The sequence below is a fragment of the Lissotriton helveticus genome, chromosome 8 (genome assembly GCF_964261635.1).
Source record: "Lissotriton helveticus chromosome 8, aLisHel1.1, whole genome shotgun sequence".
Classification (NCBI taxonomy): domain Eukaryota; kingdom Metazoa; phylum Chordata; class Amphibia; order Caudata; family Salamandridae; genus Lissotriton; species Lissotriton helveticus.
In genome coordinates this window covers 441,773,927-441,795,199 of record NC_136069.1, presented here as the reverse complement: position 1 = coordinate 441,795,199, position 21,273 = coordinate 441,773,927, and the positions used below count along the sequence as shown (strand labels likewise).

At 44.3% G+C, this 21,273-nt stretch overlaps 1 protein-coding gene across 1 annotated transcript in view; it reads right to left on the bottom strand.

Annotated features, from left to right (window-relative positions):
• COG3 (component of oligomeric golgi complex 3) overlaps window positions 1-21,273 on the bottom strand; it is a 450,848-nt gene that overhangs the window by 260,357 nt on the left and 169,218 nt on the right. Inside the window, exon 10 of the mRNA XM_078657314.1 lies at window positions 8,838-8,964. Coding sequence (XP_078513440.1) covers window positions 8,838-8,964 — 127 coding nt within the window. The remainder of the gene's footprint in view (window positions 1-8,837; window positions 8,965-21,273) is intronic.

The window sequence follows — 21,273 nt, the reverse complement described above, 5'->3', positions numbered from 1 at the left end:
ACTTCGGGGACACCACCACATCACTTCGGGGACACCACCACATCACTTCGGGGACACCACCACATCACTCTGGGACACCATCACATCACTCTGGGACACCACCACATCACTCTGGGACACCACCACATCACTCTGGGACACCACCACATCACTCGGGGACACCACCACATCACTCTGGGACACCACCACACCACTCAGGGGACACCACCACACCACTCAGGGGACACCACCACATCACTCTAATACACCACCACATCACTCTAATACACCACCACATCACTCAGCCCAACCACATCATCAGTCAGCACCACAACAGCACTGTCCTTGCTTGCTACCAATAAGCATTGCCATAGCCAATAGCACTCGCATTAGGAAAGTGTAAGCTATTGGCTTTGTGAATAACAATGCTATTAATTTATATATTTTCAAAGCCAACACATATTTAAAAAAATTGTCATTTACAATACCAATAGCTCACACTTTCCTAATGCGAGACCTATTGCATTGCAAATGCTTGTTATTACTGTTGTGAATTTAACTATGCAGTCTATGCCAGCTATTATTTGCATTTTTCCTTGAAAATAAAGGGCTATGTCAAAACACTAAGGATTGCATGTTTTTATGTATAGATACGCTTTGTGAACATGTGTTTATTTCAAATGAAAAATACAATGCACGTTTGGCATCTTAGCCTGTTCTATAGTCTTAGGCTGCATGTTGAGATGTGTGTATATAGATGTGTATATGTTGGAAGATACTACGTAGCTGTTTTTAGTCAACATACATGTATGTATGTATTTATATACACACACACGCACCCACACACGGAAACATACATATATATATATATATAATATATATTTTTGTATTTGCTTAGTAGATGGACAGATCACATTAGTGTATGGCTACGATATATGAACCACATTTTTTTGGTGTAGGAAGGGAATGAAAATGACTTACTGATATTTTATGAGACTCAATAAGAACCAAGTGAATCTCAAATTTACCTTACAACACAGTAAGGATCAAATTGACTTCCTAGATATCAGATTTACTCTCCAAGGGGGTATCTTACAGCCAGAACTCTTCAGGAAAGAAACTGCTGGGAATTCGATCCTACATGCAGATAGCTGCCATCCACCTAGTTTTTACTGGAGTATACCTTACAGCGAATTCTTGAGAGCTAAGAGAAATAGCAGCACAGCACAGTCCAGAGTTATGAGGAATGAGATGATGGGGCGTCTCACTGTCAGGAAGTACCCTAAGAAAAGCAGATGGACTATACTCACTCAAGACACACTGTTGAGGATAACAATAGAGAAAGTACCTAACATCCCTTTCCAATGGGATTTATCTTTGAAGGCTATGTTTCAAAAGGGTACAAGTTGGCTTCAGCAAAGTAAAGGTTTTAAAAGATGTGGACATTGTAAGGCATGCAAACACAGTACTAACATTCAGGAGGTTACTCTCGAGAAGGTGAAGAAGAAACACCAAATCTCAAAATTAATAAGATGCAAGACTAGGTGGTCTATCTGATCACTTACCCATGTGGTCTGCGGTACATAGGTTTGACGACATTCCCAGTACAAACAAGCATTTGCAATGCAATAGGTCTCGCATTTTCAAAACTTTGACCTATTGGTATTGTAAATGACAATGCCTTTATTATTGCAGGTTTTTTAAACACAAATAAAAGGCATTGTCATTTACAATGCCAATAGATCAAAATCTTGCAAATGTGAGACCTATTGCATTGTGAAAGCTTTTTTATTTTGTTATATTGTTTGCAAATAAAGTTGTGAAGTGTGGAATAACGTACGCATTAGTTTGTGATGAATCATCCAAGCGTCTATGAGGCGTTTTTCCATTAAATAAATAATCATTTCTTTCAAAGGAGGGCGGTTCTGCTTAGCTGTAACATTAAGTCACGTAGGTAACACGCGGTTGTTAACAGAATTAACTGGTAGCGCTGCCATAGCACAGAGGTCTGGCATGTCACTTCCCCTCAACCACTGTTTCCCTCTGCCATAGAACCAAACAGAGAGCACACTTCTAAGCCGTGGGGCAAGCTTTTTTGTAATTAGGTGAACTGATTGCCGCCATGACATTTCTCGGTTTGGAAACTAATGGGAACACACAGAAGACTGTTGTTCTTGCAACAAATAACTTACAAGTGTCAGGTGATGGAAAATATACTCCAAGCTTTACAAATCTGAATCAGATTCAACAGGGGCCCCCTCGGGTAAGGAAGGAGGGTCTCGACCGGACACCGGGTAGCAACTAATTGACACAGCTTGAAGGCATGCAAATAAAAGATAGAACAATATACAGCTATTTTGTTACATTTTACTGTTTTATAAAAGCTGATCATGGTAGGTGGAAAACAAGCCCACAGAGCTGCCCGGCTCTACCCAACCCCCCCAGCAAAATTCGATCAGTTATGGGAAGTGCTCAAAACAGTGGTGATTTAAAGCCCGACGTAGTATAAAAACACTGTCTAAATGAAAGTGGCATCATCTGAGCGGGATCCATGGCACTTTACTTGCAAATGTAAAATTCTCATGATTACAATTGTGTAATTGCGCCTAAAGTGTCATTAACGCAATTAATTAGTTTGATGTTACATAATATATCCCCCAATTGTCTGTAATACCTACAAACAAAGACTGCTGCTCCAAGGCTCATGAATTTAAATTGAAAGCGCTTTGCGGCAGCAGGCGGAAGCTATCTGAGGCAGCCGGCTCTGGTTACGCCCTGCCTGTCTGCTGTGGGATTCGTAGCAGCTGGAAGAGGTGGAAGAGACTGTGGGCGCTGTGCTGCGGTTTTGTGGTGGTGGGGAAAGGTGGAAGGGGTGCGGGCTCCAAGAGGAAGGAAGCTGTTTTAAGCAACCTGCTCTGTTTGCGCTGCGCCTGCTTGCTGGGAAGAGGTGAAGGCTGCGGGCACCGTGCAGAAATAAAGGTGCGCATGCTGTGATAAAGCGCGGTGCTTGTAACTGAAATTAAACGCCACACACTATAAAAAAACAAGGAACAATAAAGCAATACAACTAAACGACACAAAACAACACCAGGTCCAACAATTAAAACCACAGACTTGGAATGCACTCTACCTTGGACTTGGCACACGGGGATGTAAAGCGGGAGCGCCCGATTTGTTATCCCAGAGACTCCAGCACTCGTATGCCTCCTACAGCGTTTCACAGCCTCCCCTGGGGCGGGACTTCCGCCTTCTGCGGGAAGCCCGCGCCCACAATGTGACTGGCCGAGAAGGGCAGAAGGTGGAAGTCCAGCCTCAGGGGAGGCTGTGAAACGCTGTAGGCACGTAGGGGGAGCAGAGGCTGCCGATGCAAGTGAGGGAAGCCCCGCGTGACGGAGCCTGTAGCCCGGCGGGTGGGGCTTAGTTGTAGGGGGGGTGGGTGTGCGTGAGCCTGCGTGTGTGTGTGCCTGCGTGTGTGTGTGTGTGTGTGTGTGCATGCGTGAGTGTGGCTGTGTGCGCGCGGTTTATATGTAAGCGTGTCCATAGACCCCAATCGGCACGTGCACCGGTCTGTATCAATTGGAAGGCAATACAACCACAATAAGTCTAGCTGGTGACAGCGCTGTCGCGCTGCAACGCCAGGCGAGACCTAAAAAGTATGTTAGAGCACTGGAGAGCGATCACAAATTGTGACTTGAGTTACAATACAGCAAGACATTTCAGGGAATACCACGAAGGGGACTGGACTAAAGCAAAATATTTTGGAATTGATACCGTTTACAAGCACCCCGAGGAGGTAATAAGATCTCTGCTTTACGCAGATTAGTGTCTCGATATATCCTTCAAGCAGGATGTTTCATCCCCTATGGTATGAATACTGATGAAAAATTACATACACACATAGATCAAGACTGCTGCTTTTTCTAACCCACAGAGTATACAAAGTTTTTTTATTTTTTGTTTCTTTTGTTTGTGAAGCATTTGTTTTCTCTCCCATTTTTCTCATTAGATACACCAATGTCCCCATGACTTCTAGTTTTGACATATAGTTTTGTTGTCAGCATATGTATTCTATAAATATATATGTCTGGTTTCTTTACAGAGAAAAAAGGAGTCCCATATGAATGACGAGATCTCATCAGATAAGTAGACTATGCGAAGAAGGTATCCACCAGGGGGAAACGCCTTTATATCCTTTGGCATCGTACAGATACTAACAATTATCTTTAGAGGGTATTATACCCGTATAATCTGTACCAAATAATATACAGGATATCCGGTTTGATACTGGATTTATTCAGTGTAGACACATATAGTAGTTGTACCACTAGGATACAACTTCCAACATTGTAGTAACCATTATGTCAAGTTAATTAGGTTAATTTTGGAATTGCTGTCTACACTATAATTATCGGGGAATGACACCCAGTGAAACATATTAATATTGCACTGATTAGTGTTGTATTTTCCACAAACAGGGAGAATCAGAACTCATTCGATTTCCGCACGTTTGGTTACTAACTCTTCAAAGATATGAATATTTTGCAAATCAGACTATGATATTTGATATTTTGATTATGTGCCACAACTAAGGGCAGCACGAAACTGAAAGATTGCTATATTGGGGGATCATACTATTGTCACATTGTTTCAACAAATAAAGTTACAATGTATTGTTGAGGAATGGATAATGGATAAAGTTACCACTTTTTGAATGGAAGACAAAAGCAGAGTGATTTACTCAAGTAGTATTTTCTTTATGTCGTAATTAAACACGTCCTTTGTGATGCGCTTTAAATACTGGAAAGTTTAAATGTGGGATCATGTGATCAAGACCGTTTGGTTGAAACGTGTCTGTTTCTGTTGCTGGATTAAAAATACTTGACAGAATCTTTTGCTCTGTTGGAGTGGCTGTTTTCCTTTTCATGCTGGATTAAGGACTACTTTTGAAATATAAAGTAACATTGGTGGAAATGTCTCTCTTTCCTTTCGTACGGAGAGCAATCAGATCATTATTCACACATTCCACAAAAATATCTATCACATCCATAGGAATATTTGGGACAAATTTAGATGTTTGTCTAAATCATGGGTACTCACAAACTTTCTCTCAGGGGCAAAATTTACGGGGCTAGAGCAACAAAAAAAACTGTGACCATGAGGTTGAACACAGGTCCCTGCAGCGGAGGCCTTCGTCCACTGAGCTACTAGACTGGGGGGGACGGGGGGTGCTCTCTCTCCCTGTCTCCCTCTGACTGTCTCACTCCCTCTCCCACTCTCCTTCCCTCTCACTCTCCTTCCCTCTCACTCTCCTTCCCTCTCACTCTCCTTCCCTCTCACTCTCCTTCCCTCTCACTCTCCTTCCCTCTCACTCTTCTTCCCTCTCACTCTTCTTCCCTCTCCTTCCCCCTCACTCCCCTTCCCCCTCACTCCCCTTCCCCCTCACTCCCCTTCCCCCTCACTCCCCTTCCCCCTCACTCCCCTTCCCCCTCACTCCCCTTCCCCTCACTCCGTCTCCCTCACTCCGTCTCCCTCACTCCGTCTCCCTCACTCCGTCTCCCTCACTCCGTCTCCCTCACTCCGTCTCCCTCACTCCGTCTCCCTCACTCTGTTGCCCTCCTCCCTCTGTCTGTCTCCCTTTCTCTGTCTCCATTTCTCGGTCTCCCTTTTCCTCCCTCTGTCTCTGTCTCTCTCCCTTCCCCTTCCTGTCTATGTCCCTCTACCTCCCTCTGTCACCCAATGTCATCTCACCCTGCCTGTGTGTCACTGGGCTGAGACAGCTTCCCCCCCCAGCTAGCTTCCCCAGCGCGCACAGACACACAGCCCCACCCGAGCACTTCACAGGTCTTTAAAAAGACCATTTGCATGTGAATGGGGCTTTGCTGTATTTCACCTCCTCTTAGCAGACCTGCAGCTCCACTCTGCCCTCACTGGAATGAATCGCCCGGCCCCCACAGAGCAGCAGACAGGGCTCGAAAAATCCAAAAAATGGTACTAGTCCTGCAGGACTAGTACCTTAAAAAATGTCCTTGACCTCACTGCAACCTACTTGACCTCCGTCTCTGAAAGCGAAGCAAATGTGACAAGATAACAAGATTTAAAGGTATCTTTATTGCTCATTAACATTGAGAGCAATAAAAATGCCTTTAAATCTTGTTATCTTGTCACATTTGCTCCGTTTTCACAGACTGAGGACAAAAGTAGGTTTGTTTTCCTACTCGCCAGAAAGGGCGAGTAGGACCTAAAAACAGCTCGACCTTGTTAAATTTAGCTCGACTATGCGAGCGGTCGAGTGGAATTTTCGAGCCCTGGCAGAGTCTCTCCGAGTGTCTCTGCAACCAGCAGTGTTTGCAGACACTCTTTGAAAATGTTCTTTTGAAACACGGGTATGATGTTTCATGATCTGCGGGCTGCCACAGAAGGCTTGCCGGGCCGCTGCCGCCCCGCGGGCCGTACTATGAGTACCTGTGGTCTAAATCGACTGGGTGAGCCTGCTTGTGCTATTCCCAGGTTTTCAATCCTGTCCATTGTATCGCATTGTTCTTCCCTACTCGGGGTGTGTTCCGAATCCAATTCTTCCAAGATGGCTAATGTTTCCAAATCTTTTGTCGTAAGTACATCTGTATCTCCTATTGTTGTTGATATTAGTTTCCTTACGGCTGTTGGATTTTTTAGTTTGAAAAATGTATGGAGTTTACGTTTTCTCGAGAATTTGAAAAGATCGATTCTGGTCTGAGTGTATTCAAAGTCCATTGTCGGGCAGAAAATGAATCCTAACTTTAATACTTGCTTTTCTGCTTTCGTTAGGATTTTCGATGTCAAGTTCACAATCATAAGATTCTCGGTTATTTTGCTCCCCACTTGGCTCTTATTTGGTGGGTTGATCCACTTGTGATGTCCTTTCCATCGCCTTTTCTCATGATTCGTTTTTTCCCTGTTCTGGTGGTTTCCCTTTTTCCCCCTGGAGCCACGTTTGCCTTATCAGACTGAATTCCTTGTGAAAAGGAGCTGGAGCCACTTTTGAGGAGACACCGTCCAGTCCTCCTTCTTCTGATTGTTCTATATCCGTGAATTCAGATTCAGATGTGTCTCTTTGTTCCAGCACTGTATGGCTCTTCCTCCTCTCAGTTCACAACGAGGAGCATTTTACTTTTTCGCGAAAGTTAATACTCTCCCTTGCTCATAATTCCTGGCATCTCGATCGAATTTTTCTTGCTTTTGTTGTTTAATTTTCTGTTCATAATTCTTGAGCCGTTTTACCATGGTTTCTTTCAGCTCAACTTGTTTAGTTTTGTCCAGATTGCTTGTTAATTCTTTTTCCGAATCCCCAATATCCTTGAGGGCCTTTTCACGGTCACTCCATGCGAATTTCACAAGAATTCCAGGCATTCCTCTTGAAGAACTGGCTGTATATTCTGCCCATTCATCCAGCAGTTTAGGGTCAGGATTTTCGTAAGCAGGGACTGTGTAAATCCTTAGTCCTACGGGTACCCTATTGATATCCATTAAGTGTTGGAACAACGTCGCCTCCTACCATTTCCTTATTTCTCGCTCATATAGTTTCTCCAATTTGATAAACTTGCTCCTAAGATTTTCCTGTCCTGCATTATTCATAGTCCCCGCATTTCCTGGTCAAGTGGTTACTCTAGGCTTAAAGATGTCCGTGGCAACCTCACGGCGCTCAGCCTCACTAAACATATTGCCTATGCTGACTCGGTCATACCCAGTGGACAGAGTTGCGGCTGAAGCCGCATAGTGCCACATGATGGTAATCTTGAGCGATTGCTGAGAAAATGTTTTTGGACCAGACTGGTGCCTGGATAGATATTTATAAAGTGAAGATTCTGCAGAAAGAAGCATCAATCAAAATGTAGAAATATGCATTTCTGGATGTTAACGGAGACTAAGCAATCCTCTTTTGACACAGCCTGAAATATAAAGGCCAGGGAAACCATCCTAAATCTCTACTTATATGGAGGTCACCATAAACCAATGCACTGATTCAGACCATTTGACAGCTTTACAGGTCATTCAAAATATTTACAAGGAAAGCTGCAGAAGAATGAAGAAATGCTCCCCATATGGTAGCGGTTGAGCTTCTCTAAAGAATCATCTGCATAGCAAGATGATCTCTAAATACTTGTGTTGTATTAAATGTCCAAGCAAAAATACTAGATTAGTGTGAATTCTGGGAAGGCAGGGATATACTACACAGAAATTAGAACTTGCTTTGCAACTGTATACATTTCAAAACTGAATATGTTTACAATTTCCTTAAATCCTCTAGACAAAATATAATTTCGGAAAATATGTATTCTTGTTAAGAGTTGTTAGACGTATACTACCAATAAGTGGCACTTACAAATATGGTTAGCATTAAAACAATTTGCAGGGAAAACCTGAGACACAAAGGATTTGATTGCCAACAAAAATTATATTTGTTTTAAATAAAGATTTAAAAAGTTGTTTTAAAATAAAAAATAATATTTTACACCAAATAAAAATGTATTAGAAATTATTTTTTATTTAATTAAGATTACAGGTGGAGGTTAGGGCAGGGGTAAGTGTAAAGGCTGAGAACGGTTAAAGAGTTTGGGTTAAAGGTCTTATCAGAGTTAGGTGACAGCTTAAGTTGTGTTCAAGAGGCCTAGATAGCAATATTCAGCTGCTTACCACTACATCTTTGTATTCACATTGAAATGTGTGTTAGCCATAACGTTATGGTCTACAACATTTTTACATGGTATTTCTTTTTTTTTTTTTTTAATATCACAAATAAAAACAAATATCACTAAATCAGGGTTGAGCATGCACGAGAACAAGCTTTAGCAAAACAGTGTCTTTCAAATGGGTCATCTTACCAGAGCACAATGATCTCTGTTGTTCTGTGAGGTCATGTCCGCTATTGTAGAAGTAATACTTGGGCTTAATAGGAGCTCTCTCTGATCTAGGTAACAATGATGTATTTCACTTAGCAGCTGTTGGTACCTGTCAAAAAGAGCATAACATAATAAACATGCCATATAAATTATATAATGTCACATACATTTACAGAGTATTTCTAATGGAAATGTTTTGCACTGCATGATGCATTGGGTGCAAATCAAACTGGACAAGGGAGGAGGTCTTGTGCCTTGATCTGTAGAGGCAGAAGGCTAGGTGTTAGAAATTTGTTAAACTAGGCAGAATGCTTTGCATAAAAGATGGACTTTTAACACTTAATAAAATTTCCATTACTGAAGTTGAAGAAGTAGAGATATCCATAACAGTTGAAGCTAACCATTGGAACAATCAAGATACAATTCTGTAGTTGTGTTTTGAAGGCGACCAATGGAACAGAAGAAGAAGATGAAGGAGGGGGCAAGGGGGAGAGAGAGATATGCAAAATTCATAGTCTACACAGAGTATTGATTAAAGTGATATGTATTTGCAATTGGATGAGTAGCAGTGGCAGAACCAGAGAGCATGGTAGACGCTGGCACTGCAGAGTCTAGTGAAAAACTGGACCACAGTCTTATCAACATGTGGAGTTTGGGTGTTATTCAAGCTCTAGTCAAACGAGCGAAGGACATTATAGTAATCTAGATGGGAGATGGTGTAAGCAACAAGCACAGATTTGTGGGAAAGGCGAGTGGGCCCTTTAGAAACATAATTGGGTGTCTTTAATAACAAAAGTTCAAGTGTCTATTTCTGAGGAAGGAATGATGTGGTCTTAGGTATGTCTTGAAGCATGTGCTCGAAGGGAGATTTTGGCTAGAGAGCAGGCAGCGGAAAACGAATTGGTAAAATGCACTCTTTCAGATTGATCAAATAAAATGGAAGAACCCCCATCACACACAAGCAATTTGGGTTCTTTCCACGTCAAATGAAAGACAGCAAAATACCCTAATTAATAAAAAAAAAGAAATACAGCTGGCCCCCCCAGTGGGACCGGATCAAGGGACAGAGGTGAAGAACAGGCGGCGCAGGACCAGGACTGAGGCTTGACTCCCGCTCACACGATCTGCTCGAACATTATCAGGCACAGGGGCATTGGCCCCGGGGTGCGGCATCAGACTCTCTTCTAGGTTATAATGACTTGGCCACGGGTGACATGGGCTCCAAAGGACAAACTGTTTGGGAGGGTGCGGGCTCGGTGTTGGGGGGGGGGGGGCACTGGCATCCTCCTCTTTACTACTTTTAGTTGATTTCTAGTTTTAGTGTGTAGGGCGACAGGCACTCTGCCGGTTGGGGATGGGTGAAAGCCAAGAGCAGGGGTGCAGGGTGGGTGGGAGTTGGGAGAGGGTGGGGTTGTTTTTCAATGTTGTACTTTGGTTGTTGATAATTCTGATTTCTGAGACAGCATCGAGGGTCACGGCAGGGCTACCCAACATTTCGCAGATACGTGATGTCGAGTGATGGACAGAGATCGGGAATCAAGGTGATGAGCTGTAATATTAACGGGTTGGGCAACAAAATAAAGCGTGGGATGGTCAACCAATTTATTAGGCGGCACACTCCTGATGTGATTCTTTTACAGGAAACGCACCTGATAGGGAACAGATGTATGGCCTTACACAGGGGAGGGTACAAACTTGCAGCGCATGCGAGTTTTACCTCAGGGTCGAGGGGAGTAGGTATACTGATTAAGAATTCCTTTCTCTTCACAATACAAGCCACCCTGAAAGATAATCGAGGCAGGTACGTGAGGGTCTCGGGCCAATGGGAAGGGAAGACAGCCACATTTGTCTCAATATATGTCCTTCCCAGTCTGCAGACGGACATGTTCCGTGAGCTGGACGCGATTTTCCTTACACTGCCGTTGGGAGTCTTGGTACTGGGGGGTGACTTCAATGCCGTTATGTCTGGGGATCTGGATCGTCAGCCCCCTTGCGTGCGTAGACCAGCTCAGAGGGGTATCCCCAACTTCATAGATACAATGGGGCTGATGGACGTTTGGAGGGCACGAAACCCGGGCGCGAAACAATATACCCACATATCGGGGGCGCACCACAGTCTGTCCAGATTAAATTATGTTCTTATACCGGCATCTCAGGCCCACACTATCAGAGAGGTACGTCATTTGGGACGGGGCATATCGGATCATTCCCCGGTGTGGCTTAGGCAGGAGTGGGAAGTAGTATGCGCCGGTAGAGTGGCCCCTCTTAATCCATGGTATTTAAAGGATCCACAAACTCGGAAGCGTATAATTAAGGCTATGGAGCACTACTTTCAGGAGAACAAGGGTTCGGTGGACTCCGCTCAAACAGTTTTGGAAGCGTATAAGACGGTTATCCGGGGGGAAACTCTCTCCCTAATAGCCGGGAAAAAGAAGGAGAGGCGGGCCGATCTTGAAAAGGCGGAAGAGGCTGTGATAAAGTCGGAGGAGGAGCTGGCTCGGGAGGTTTACCCTGAAGGACCTTCGCCTCCTTAGATTAAGACAAGCGGAGTTTCAGGGCATAGCTAAAGAAAGCAAAACACACAAGATGATGGATGGAATGTTGCACATTGGCAAAACATTCACCCCCAGTCAAAGATCTGGGTTTAATCCATCGTTATTTTGCTCACCACGCAACCCCAGTTCAGACATGGCCATATGTAAATCAGTCTTGACCCTGTGCCTCATGGGAGCAGTCCAGCCCAAACTGCCAAGCCATGTCTTCCCTGGACCGGAATCAAGCATCTTAGGACCAGTTTCTGGCCATCAGCCGTCATAAGCCAGGAGGGTCAGACTGATTTGCATATGGTCATGTATGAACTGGGGTGGCGGAGTGAGCTAAAGAATGATGATGTATTAAACCGAGATCAGTTGACTAAGGGTGAGTGCTTGCAATGTTCAACACTCCGTCCATCATCCCCTTTGATTTTTCTTTGACAGCTAAAGAAAGCGTCAGGGCGCAGGGTAGAGCGGTCCAAAGTAGAATTTATGAGCTCGGAGACAAGGCCGGGAAATTGATTGCGTGGCTAGATAGACGTGAATGGGCGTCAAGAGTGGTGCCTGAGATTTTGGGGCAGGATTCCGGTCCTGTTACGGACCCGCAGGCAATAGCCGACACCTTTGCCAGCCATTTTCATACAGTATATAGAGCGACCGGTAGATTTACGGAAGAGGAAAATGCTGAAATGTTAAGGGACATCATGCTTCCCACACTCTCGGAAGATGATAGGAGCTATCTGGACTCTCCTCTGACCGATGACGAGGTGGCTCAGGCCATCCGCGGCGTGAAATCCGGTAAAGCAACGGGGGCTAACGGTATTCCCATTGAATTGTATAAGTTGAACTCTAATAAACTCGCTCCTCACTTCCGAGCTATGTTGACAGAGTAGGGAACGAGGTCTGCTTCTATACGATCAGCGGGTTGCCAACATAGTGGTCATACATAAGGAGGGTAAGCCCAGAAATAGTCGCTCTTCTTATCGGCCGATATCTCTCTTGAATGTGGAGCCCAAGGTCCTTGCCAAATTATTGGCGTCACGCCGGATTAAAGTAATCACCACTCTTGTTCACCCGGACAAGTCGGGTTTCATGCCTCACCGGAACACGGCTCTTAACGTGCGCCGCCTGCATGGCGTATTGAGTAGAGTGCCTACCATATTGGAACTGGCTGTCATCGTGTCATTATACGCCACCATGGCGTTTGACATGGTGGAGTGGCCCTATCTGTTTGCTGTATTAGGCAAATTGGGATTTAGCCAGGAGTATATAGGTTGGGTTTGTCTCCTATATTCAGACCCGATGGCTCAGGTGGTAGTAAATAACCGTAAGTCCTCAGACTTTCAGCTGGGCAGGGGGACTAGGCAGGGTTGCCCCTTGTCTCCTCTCCTCTTCGCACTAGCAGTGGAGCCCTTGGCAGCTTGGATTAGACAAGATAGGTCAATCCGTGGGATGAGGTGGACTCTGGAATGGAGGATAAGATATCTCTCTACGCGGATGATATTCTGCTATATTTCACGAATCCTAGAGGGTCACTGAGCTGCCTCCTGGATGTGCTGAACATATTCGGCAGATACTCAAGATTTACAGTGAACAGGCTTAAATCGGTGGTTTATGTCCTCCAAGGTGAGCCGCCGGTGATACCACATAGGTGCCCGATCCCGTTTGTATCGGAGGGGTTCCGGTATCTTGAAATCTTCGGGACATTAGATCCAAAGCTGCGCTATGCGCGTAATTTGGACCCCCCATGCAGAGACTTAAGGCCGATGTGGCGCATTGGAGATCCCTACCCCTTTCCATGTTAGGCAGGGCAGTCCTGTTTAAAATAATGGTGCTACTGCTCTTTCTCTATGTACGCCAGAACACAATGGATCCGGTCCCCGCATCCTACTTCAAAGAAATTGAGTGTGTCCAGAGACAGCTTCCACGGGAGGGCAGACCTCGAATAGCATTTTACAAACTAAAGCTTAATTGGTATGATGGGGGAATTAATTGGCAGCGATCAACCATGGGACGTATGGTCATCCGGGGGACCCCGGGTACGCCATGGATAGATGGCAGCACGCCGGGGGAGACTATACTAGAGCGTTATACGCCAAGCCTCGTAGGTACCTGCTGACCGGACCGTCTGCGCATGCTGTCCAAGTATGGCACACCGTCACTAAACTTTTAAAGTGGGATAATAGATTCACGCTTGCCACATCACTGTGGAACTCGGAGAAATTCGGAAGCCTCTGGAGATCCAAAGGTTTCGATAAGTGGGATCTCATTAGGATCTCCCGGATCAAGGATATCAGGGGGGAGGGAGCGGTGCAATCATTTGAGTCACTTCAATCCCAATATAAGTTGGCAGACACTGAACGGTTCCGTTACCTTCAGGTCTGTCATGCCCTGCTTGCCCACGTACCGAGTGGCACAGCGCTCCTGATAGCGTCACCACTGGAGGACAGAGTCTTCGACGGATACCTCTAGGAAAAAAACATCTCCTTAATATATAAGAAATCAATTAACAATATGGAAGACCCGTTACTGGCCCTCAGGGAGCAATGGACTGGGGATGGGGTAGAAATCGACAATGAGGACTGGCAGCAGGCGGTCTCCTCCCCGCGAGTAGTAGCGATCCCTGCCAGGCTGAGACTGATACAAATAAAAATATTACACAGCATATATGTCACGGGTCCTGGTATTGTTCGTATGGGGTGAGCTGGGAGTGGGGACTGCAGGAGGGGATGTGGGGAGTTGGGAGCGTTCATACACATACTATGGCACTGTCAGTGGATACAACAATACTGAAGTGACATCCACTGCGTATTGAGGTCTGTGTTGGGAGTGGATTTACAACCGGAAGCTCGTAGATGCCTATTAAATATCTGGGAACCTACTGATCTCAATACGTATACCATGCAATGGGCAACCTTGGCATATATGGTTGCCAAACGTAATATCGCACAAAAGTGGGGGGCCTGTCAACCGCCTCAATTGAAGAACTGGAAAGAAGATCTGGACTGGTGTATGTGCAGAGAAAAGTCAGTCTTCATTGCGAGGGGTTGCACCGGGAAGTGGGTCAAAGTATGGGGAGCATGGAACCCCTATAGAGGTGACATTTGTCTCCCACCTGGTCGCCAAATGGCTCCCACCTGGTCGCCAAATGGATACAGACACTGTTGATACCCCCTGATCTGATTTAAGTAATACTGACAATGTATTCTGTATGTTTCACGATATCGCTGTAAACTGATGTAGCCTGCCTGTATTTGATGACTGTGCTGTAACTTCACTGTTCAATAAAAAGAAAAAAAAAAGAAATGCATTAAAAACATTGGGTTTTTTTTTGTGGTTTTTTTTTTAATCAGACAATACTACACAAAGGAGCAAGCTGGCTGTCATGTGAGGCAGACTAGTTTTGGGCAGTTATCCCTTTGTCCTGATCATGCTTCATGTCCTGCATAAAAGATACCTCAACCTCACACTTTTCTACATATACACTATACCCTTTATCGCCTCAATTAGAAATGCAGCTTTATGAGCTTTCCCACAATGGGCGGACTTTATTGCTTGTGGGAAGCACCTAAACATATTATACAGAGGGATCCATGTTCCTGCTGATGTGAGGTGTGAGTGCTGGGGCCAGGCAGCGAGTCACCTCCAACTTGTTGGCATGCAAAGGTGCAAGCCTGGTACCCTATAAGAGCCTGCAAGGTGCTAGAGTAGCTATGCTAAAAAAATCAGTGACTTCAAAGAGCAGTCATTCTTTACCAACAAACAACAGTGCGGAAGTTATGTCACAGAATAGCCAGGGTAAAAAATGGCATTGTGTACCACAGTTTTGGATAGAAGTGGAAGCGATTAGCGATACTCTGATTTCTGAGGAGGATGCAACTTTGGCCTCAGCAGGTAAGCACAGAGGGATAGAGTAGAGGCAACCTGAAAATATTAACTGTTGCTTCCACCTGTAGCTTTGGGTCAGAGTGTGACACAGATGATTGAACATAGTTTTCTGCCACCTGAGAATACATTGATGCTAACCCATATTTCACAATACCTGAATACTGGCCCTGAAAGTCATCAAACATGTCCAGCAACACTGAATGAGTTTGGAGCAAACTGTTTGCAGCTGCTTAGGACTGGCATTGCACAAGGGACATTTACCTAGGTCTAATATCTACATTACTCTTTTAGCAAAGCTTTAAGGCCTATGTTGATGACACCCCAACTAATTATCAGACTTGGCTACAGTTCTGGAAGGCTCCATTAAAGTTCAGCACAATTTTTGCCAAAGAGGCCCTCTGAATGAAAGAAAATTCTATCCAGCAGTTGCCAGATAAATCTGAAGCAATGATAGTTGGAGGTCTTCCGTACATTGGGTCCTCCACCTGGTGGCCCTCTGAGGTTGGTCCTCTACCCTATCTTTTCACTTGTGTCAAAAATCTCAGCTTCATCTTTGACCACTTGCTTCCTTTATTCTTTAAATCAACCATGTCTCATGTAATTGTTTCATCAACATTGTCTTGAACATCATTCCCAGCCTTCCGTTAAGCTGGAGGTGCAGGGATCCCATCTATTATCTTATCCAGTTAGAATATGGAAACTCTCCTTACCTCCTACACAAACTACAATTTTGAATTCAAGCAAAAAGTCATAGCATGCCCAATCCGTGTTACTCCGCACCATTATCCAATTATTCCTCCCTGACAAATCTCAATTGAATTCTTATCGTAAGCAATCTCTCTTCAAGTCTTTCTGTATCTGTCAATGTCCTTTGTAGAAGACAGACCCTCTTCATCATCAACAGTGTGTTTGCCCTTACGTGTTTTCCTGAATTCTTTATTTTCCACAGGCCAATTTACTTTGCCTCCCTGGGATTCTCAAATCCACAGTCGACAGACGCTCACTTTCCAACTTGGTCTTGAAGTCCATTATTCTCGTCAGTCTCAAGGCAACAACATGGCTCTTCCCTGGTTAGCTTATACTAGCAGCAGGACCCCAGTGGGATAACTGCATTTTCTGAAAATGCTAAAATCATTCAATCATAAATCAGGATATGTATCCTCAGATCCAGTGGCATCTGCTACAGTTAATGCTACATAATTCCATTCCACATTCTCTGAACCGTGAATAGCCAAGGGCATATTTGCTTCCATACTTTTCATGAAATGTTAGTAGCATCGGAGACTTCAATTACATCTTCTTTAAAGGATGGGTGGATCTGGTGGGCTGAGGACATTGCTCCAAGAACACTGCTGGCGCTGGGGTACCCCACAGTTTGATGTACTATGTCAGGAACATCAAAAATGCTTAAAAGGCTCTGCATGTGGCATGAACTCAAATTTGAGTAATCTGCCAACACTGTTTTTTCGTTCTTGTGGCGGAGAAAGATCATGCTGTCACTAGAAAAGAAAACAACTTCTCTTTGTTCAATGGAGAGGTCATGTGAAGCTGAACTGCTGAGAGGCTGAATTTAAGCTAAGCTCCTACCATCTGAACAATAATCAGATGATTTGACCATTTTTGTCCTGGAGATACTTCTGGAATTTTTTAGATATATAAATGTATGAAGTCTTGCTACATTTATATATGGAAAGAGCAGACAAGAAACAGACCTGCATAATGGTTGCCTCCTCTGGCTCATTGTACTCTGCAACGGGAGAGCCTGTCACTCCTGGGATTAAATACATTTCTATCTTAACCTCCAGAAGAAGCTGTAGCAAAGGTGGACAAAGTTTGCACTAAACTTAATTTGAGGCAGCAGAGAATAGAGTTCAGTGCTACCCAGTTTACAGCTACAAAATAGAAGGGCAATCTGAAAGAAGCAGACAGAATAATGCTTTCATTATTGGAGTGTCTTAGAAAATGGAGACTGAACCTTGGAATTTTTCATAGAAAAAATAATTCAGAAAACTCTTTCTAATGTTTAGATCTTTGAGATGTTTATTACTAAAATGCTATCCGGATCCCTTGGTCCACAACCTGTGCCCGGAGCTAGCATACAACTGATAATTGCTGTATGACTCAAATACATTTAATGGGATATTGTACTAATAGATGGTGTAAAGCAGGATATGTGTAGTATGAGAACTATGTAATCATTTTTATCCTGCTTTACAATTGATGTGCAGAAGGATAAAAAAACAATGTAATACTGTCAAGGCTGCATGAGACACAAGCACATCAGATATGCAGTAGTCCACCTTGACAGGGAAAACAAAGATTCCGTCCTTGATGGCAGAGCTTATATTTTCACTACTCCAAGTCTACAAGCATCACAAAGGGCCCTGGTCTAGTAAACATTCTTCAATTTAATGCTACCTGCGTTTCTAATGCATTAATTTCTGAAAACTTGAAAACTCAGGGTCATCCAGGAAAGTGAAAGTTTTGTTCCTTGAACAAAATGCACAACAACACCCCTAGCATCTGTTAAATGTACCACAGAGACTGCCATATTTTTTCCAAACATAATATCCTTTACTGTATCTCTGAAATTCAGCCAAGTGTCTTCAGTACTTTCTTGCTACTGACACCTTCAAAAACCCAATTTCTGATCTCTCTAGAATGTGCGAGGCTCTGAAGATTTAATTCAGTAGGGTTACCTAATCCCACGTACAAATAATCAATTTTGCTCCTTTTCTGGATGAGTGGAGAGGGTATCTTTTAACTTAGTTGTAGATTAAATTTAAATAAGTGTCCTGCTTTGCAGGTGCTCAATACTTTAAAGTGTCATTTGGTTGGGTGTGTATCATCATTCCCTGATTTTACTATCTTGTACACCATTTACCCTAGCCCTGTGATGTGCATGTCAAAATCTATCCAGTTGATTAATTTAGCTGCATATGAAAAAATACCAAATGGTTTTCCACTTATTACACCCTGCACCTGAATGGAAATCTGATTAACTACACAATTCAGTAGCAAGAACAAGCTTTAACCTGAAAAGAAGGGATACAACTATAGATTGACTACTCACTGCTGTGCCTGGCTTTTAAAATCATTGCCACTGGATCCTCAACATCACAGATCTTGTGACTTGGACTCAACAAGCCTGTGTAACTCGCATATCTAGGCCATTCTCATGCTGATCACAATCGACCAAAGTCACACCAATGCAAATCTTTGTAACACAAATCATACAATTAGCTCTGTAGTACTGAAAATATTTACCATAATTACACTTCTATACATCCCAAAAAGCGAAATAGCTTGTTCCTGTTCCTACATATAGTAGATTTAGTGTTCTGCAGCAAGATGGTGCAATTGAGAGCTCCATCAGTAATCGCAAGTGGGTAGTCCAAGGCCTTTTTGGTTGGAGATCAGAGTTGCCTCCTCTCCAGCTTCACAGAAGAACTATTTATTTGACAAACAATGGGGAAAACAATTCTACCAATCTGTTCCCGCATAGCGTACCATTTTCCAGGCTATGCAATGAAACACTGAAATGTTCACACAATAATTCGCCAAACGCAGTGTGCAGCCCAAATGTAGTCTGCATATAATAAAAGTATTCATTTTACAATAGACAGCCTCAGCAGTAATACACGGGGGCAAGATGGCGGACGCTGCAGCGTCCGAGTGAGCAGCAGCTTAGGTGTTCTCGCTATGCTGGGTTCCCATCACGTCGAGAAGCGGCATCACGAAGCTATGTACTTACATAAAAAAGACGGAGTTAACTTTGAGCGGCTTCTGAGACTCCTATATATGTCCTGAGTAGGATGCGGCTGGATGTTTGGTGCAGCTTTCGCAGATCCCAGCAGCTGGCGTGGAGGTTCCCGGCTCTTCCATCGACTCGTACGCGGAGCGCGGGGCGGGGCGGACTGCTGTGCCGATTCGAAGGCAGGAGAGGCAGTGTTTAGAGGTCGCTGGCTATGCGTTCAGTGCTCTCAGGGAAGAAGCTTTGCGAGGAGTTACGGCAGAAATACCATGGCTCCCAAGAATCCTACCGTCGGCATGGTAGCTAAAAATGCGAAGCCAAAAACTAGAGCTGTAACAGCGGCAGCAGCAGCTCCTGTGCAGAGTGAAGGTACTGTTAATCTTAGCTCAGCGGATAACCTGAATTCTCAAGCGCTAGTGCAAACACAACACCAAACGCTAACCGTAGCTACGGATCCTGGGGGCAATTCTGTGACTCTTGAGGCTGATAAATCCGCTCCCTTACATTCACAGATGGGGGATTCTGGGACCTGCAGTTCTGGTGCAATACCGAAAATACCGGGAATGTTTAAAAAAAAAAAAGAATATGATCGCAGAGAAAGGAGGTCAAACAGCAGGGGGCAAGGCGATTGCTTCTGATAATTTAAATGTGCCCTCGACAATGGGATCCAAACACGCCTTTTCAGGGGCATTGACTGATGATGTTACCGGTATTCCAAAGGCAAGAGCAAACCCGGCTATGCAGAAAGCCTTGTCAGCGCAGGCTCCAGCATTTCCAGCCCTTACATCTCCTCTCCCAGTCATCCAAGAGTCCCCAGACACATTGCAGGCTGGAATTAATTCCCAGGTGGCACCGACATTGCTGGGAGATACTGAATCCATTGACTCAGCTGGAAACTTTTATTCTATGTCGGATCTGTCCAGCGCCCTGGAGTCAGAGAGTCTAGAGGGGGAGTGGAGGGATGATGCAAGTGTTAACAGTCGGGTTAGCTCGACACAGGATCTGCAGAGTTCAGAAGGCGAAGATGAGGGAGGTATGGAAGGACCACTCTCTGGTAGATTTGAATGGGGGGGCAGAGGAAAATACTGTGATAGACGCACAAAATTACCTTACTGGTTCTTCCCCCCATACCTTGGTCTCCCCGATAGTATCCAGGTCTGCAGAAGTAACGGACGGGTCTCAGACACCTGAGATTACATTGGCAACCTTATATCAGGTTATGATTCAGCATCGTGAGGAGACAAGGGCGGAGAATCTGCGCACGCAAGGCGCAGTCCGCAGGCTACAAAACAACTTAAGGCGCGTAGTCAAATCCTGTAATGAGATGACTGCAAGAGTTGTTGAAGCTGAAGAAAGGATCTCGTCGATTGAAGACATCATGACCCAGCATCAGTCACAGCTATCCTCTCTGGAAGGCCTCAGGGATGAGATTAACTGGAAGCTGGTTGACCTTATGAATAGGTCTAGGCGCAACAATCTGCGCATCCTGGGCATTCCGGAGGGGAGCGAGGGAGGCGATGTCAGGAAATTTGTTAGTGAACTTTTTTCGGAGGCCTTTCCGCAACTCACTCATTGGAAATGGGATTTTGAACTTCAAAGGGCTCACAGATTTCCCTTTCAGAGAAACACTCGAACTCACGCAAATTCTAAACCAAGGGCTATACTGATTTGCTTAAACAACTTCTTGGCTAGAGAGGCTCTCTATGATTTGGCCAGACCTGATAGGAAACGTAGGGGGAAAGATTTGGAGTTTTTTGTTCGCCCTGATTACTGCCCTGCCACTGTCCAACAGCGCTGGCAATTCCGCCAATCAATTCCACTCTTTCAGGCTAAGGGCGCCCAGGCCTTCCTCCTTAACCCTTCAAAACTGAAAGTAATATACAAAGAGCGATCATATTTTCTTGCATCGGAGGGCGCTGCCAAGGAATTATTAGCTTCATTTTGATTCCTATCTGTTTTATTCGTGATGCACATCTTGTTTCAGGCTTTTTTGGTTTCTTCCTTGTACTCCACGGTTTCTTTTTCTTTTTTTCCTTCTCTCTTTTTTTAGATCATGCCGAAAATGTATCATTACAGCTTGTTCTCCTCCTGCTTATTTCTTAGTTATGTATCTGGTCAATAAGGAAAATTATTTGCACTGTAATGTGATAGGAATCGAATCGCGAGACACAAGTTGCTCCTCAAGACATCAATGTTAGGGACTATTCAGTCCCTTCTGCCCTTTTTGGGATGGGTCTCAGTG